The sequence below is a fragment of the Mastomys coucha genome, unplaced genomic scaffold (genome assembly GCF_008632895.1).
Source record: "Mastomys coucha isolate ucsf_1 unplaced genomic scaffold, UCSF_Mcou_1 pScaffold5, whole genome shotgun sequence".
Lineage (NCBI taxonomy): Eukaryota > Metazoa > Chordata > Mammalia > Rodentia > Muridae > Mastomys > Mastomys coucha.
Genome location: NW_022196911.1, coordinates 116,019,435 through 116,021,132, shown reverse-complemented (window position 1 = coordinate 116,021,132; position 1,698 = coordinate 116,019,435). Strand labels below are relative to the sequence as shown.

At 47.0% G+C, this 1,698-nt stretch overlaps 1 protein-coding gene across 1 annotated transcript in view; it reads right to left on the bottom strand.

Moving 5' to 3' along the window:
* The window catches only part of Rnf213 (ring finger protein 213), a 110,078-nt gene that overhangs the window by 35,522 nt on the left and 72,858 nt on the right, over nt 1-1,698 (bottom strand). Inside the window, 1 exon segment of the mRNA XM_031354095.1 lies at nt 1,321-1,475. Within this exon segment, the coding sequence (XP_031209955.1) occupies nt 1,321-1,475 (155 nt within the window).

Below are 1,698 nucleotides of genomic sequence, written 5' to 3'. Positions count from 1 at the left end.
GTTAGACTGCCCTCAAATTCACAGAGATCTACCTGCCTCTGCCTCCCTAGTACTGGATTTGAAGTCATGTGTCACCACATTTAGCCCAGGATTTTCCTATGTAGCCCAGGCTGGCCTTGAACTTACAATCCTTCCTTGGTCTTTTGGATCCTAGGATTATAGGGGTGTAACACCATATTTAGCTCTCCCTCCATTTTTATTTTCCAAATTAAATTGTTTCTAATTCCATATTCTTAGAAACGACACTGACAAGAGCATCCCTGCCTAACATCTCAATGTTCGCACTGAAGACGGTGTTGACACGCTCTCGTCACTGTCATTTGAGGGACCCTCATCGGGTGATCCACATGTCTTTGCCTCTGCCTTTACAAAGTCTTATTTTTTTAAAAAAATCAGATTTTTCTTTAATACTTTATAATTCTTTATTTTTATGTATGCACGTGTGTGCACATGCACACATATACAGGTACCCAAATGAGGCAAGGCCAGAGGAAGGTTTTGGATCCCCCTGAAGGGAGAGATACAGGCATTTGTGAGCTGCCTGATGTGAGTGCTGGGAAACAAACTCAGATCCAGTGGAGGAACAGTGAGCACTCAACCCCGGAGTCATCTCTCCAGCCATGGAGCCGTCCTTTCCAAGGCAAGGCCTAGGTTCAATGCCCAGGGTCTCCCCCAGCCACACCCACACTCCCACAGCCACACCCACACTGTGTCTCATGCAGCCACACCCACACTCTGATCGGCTGTGTTAAGTACGTATGTAAGGATGGCCTGAGAACTGTCCCCCTTGTTATTACCTCAATGGCAGGACGGATGACGGATGCCATACCTAGGCATCTAAGATTGTTTCTAACCCCAGGTGGCTTATAAGTTTCACAAATCAAACAAGGCTAAATTCTTACTGATTCCTAGGTAAGCTGTATTCACTTTTGACCACGGTAGTTGTAGTAAGCTCTCAGATTTGTATCTGTGCAGCAAACTGGGAAAGTTTTAGGGAGTCCAGAGCATCAACTGTTGCAGTGAATTTCATTATTGATATCATGTAGCCCAGGCTGGCCCTAAGCTTACTATGGCCTTGAACTTCTGTTAGTCTTGCTCATACCTCCTAAGTGCTGAGATTATAGAAGTGTGCCACTGTGTGGCAGCTGTGGGGAGACCTTCTCAAAGCTCCAAATGACGACATGAGGTTTGGTTTAAGAAGGCAGAGTGGAGGCTGAGGGCCTGGCCCTGAGTGTTCCATGCAGCCCTGTGTCTGTCCTCGGGGATGTGCTCCTGCCTAGATTATGTAAACTCCACTCTTAACCCTGACTCCACACCTACCCTTAACTCCTCCCATGAAGACACTCTCATGGTCAAGAGCAGGAAGTCCTTCAAGTAGCTCTGCAGGAGTGCCTGCTGCTGGTCCACAGGGAACTGAGCAATAAACATGCCCAAGAGAGTTTTCTGGAAGATTTCCACGAACTTCTTCGATAATCCTACAGAGAGGAAGACAGAGAGGCATGATGAGCAAGAAGTTGAGTCTACAGAAGTTACTCCACCAAAAGGAGCCATTATATCCAGGCTGGAGAGATGGCGGCTCTGTTGAACTGGCACCCAGCAATAACATGGCCCTCAAACAAAGAGGCAGAACCAACGTTAAAGTTGGGTTACAAACAGCCAAGCTAACCCAGAGAGAAGAAAACACCCGAGAGCTGCATC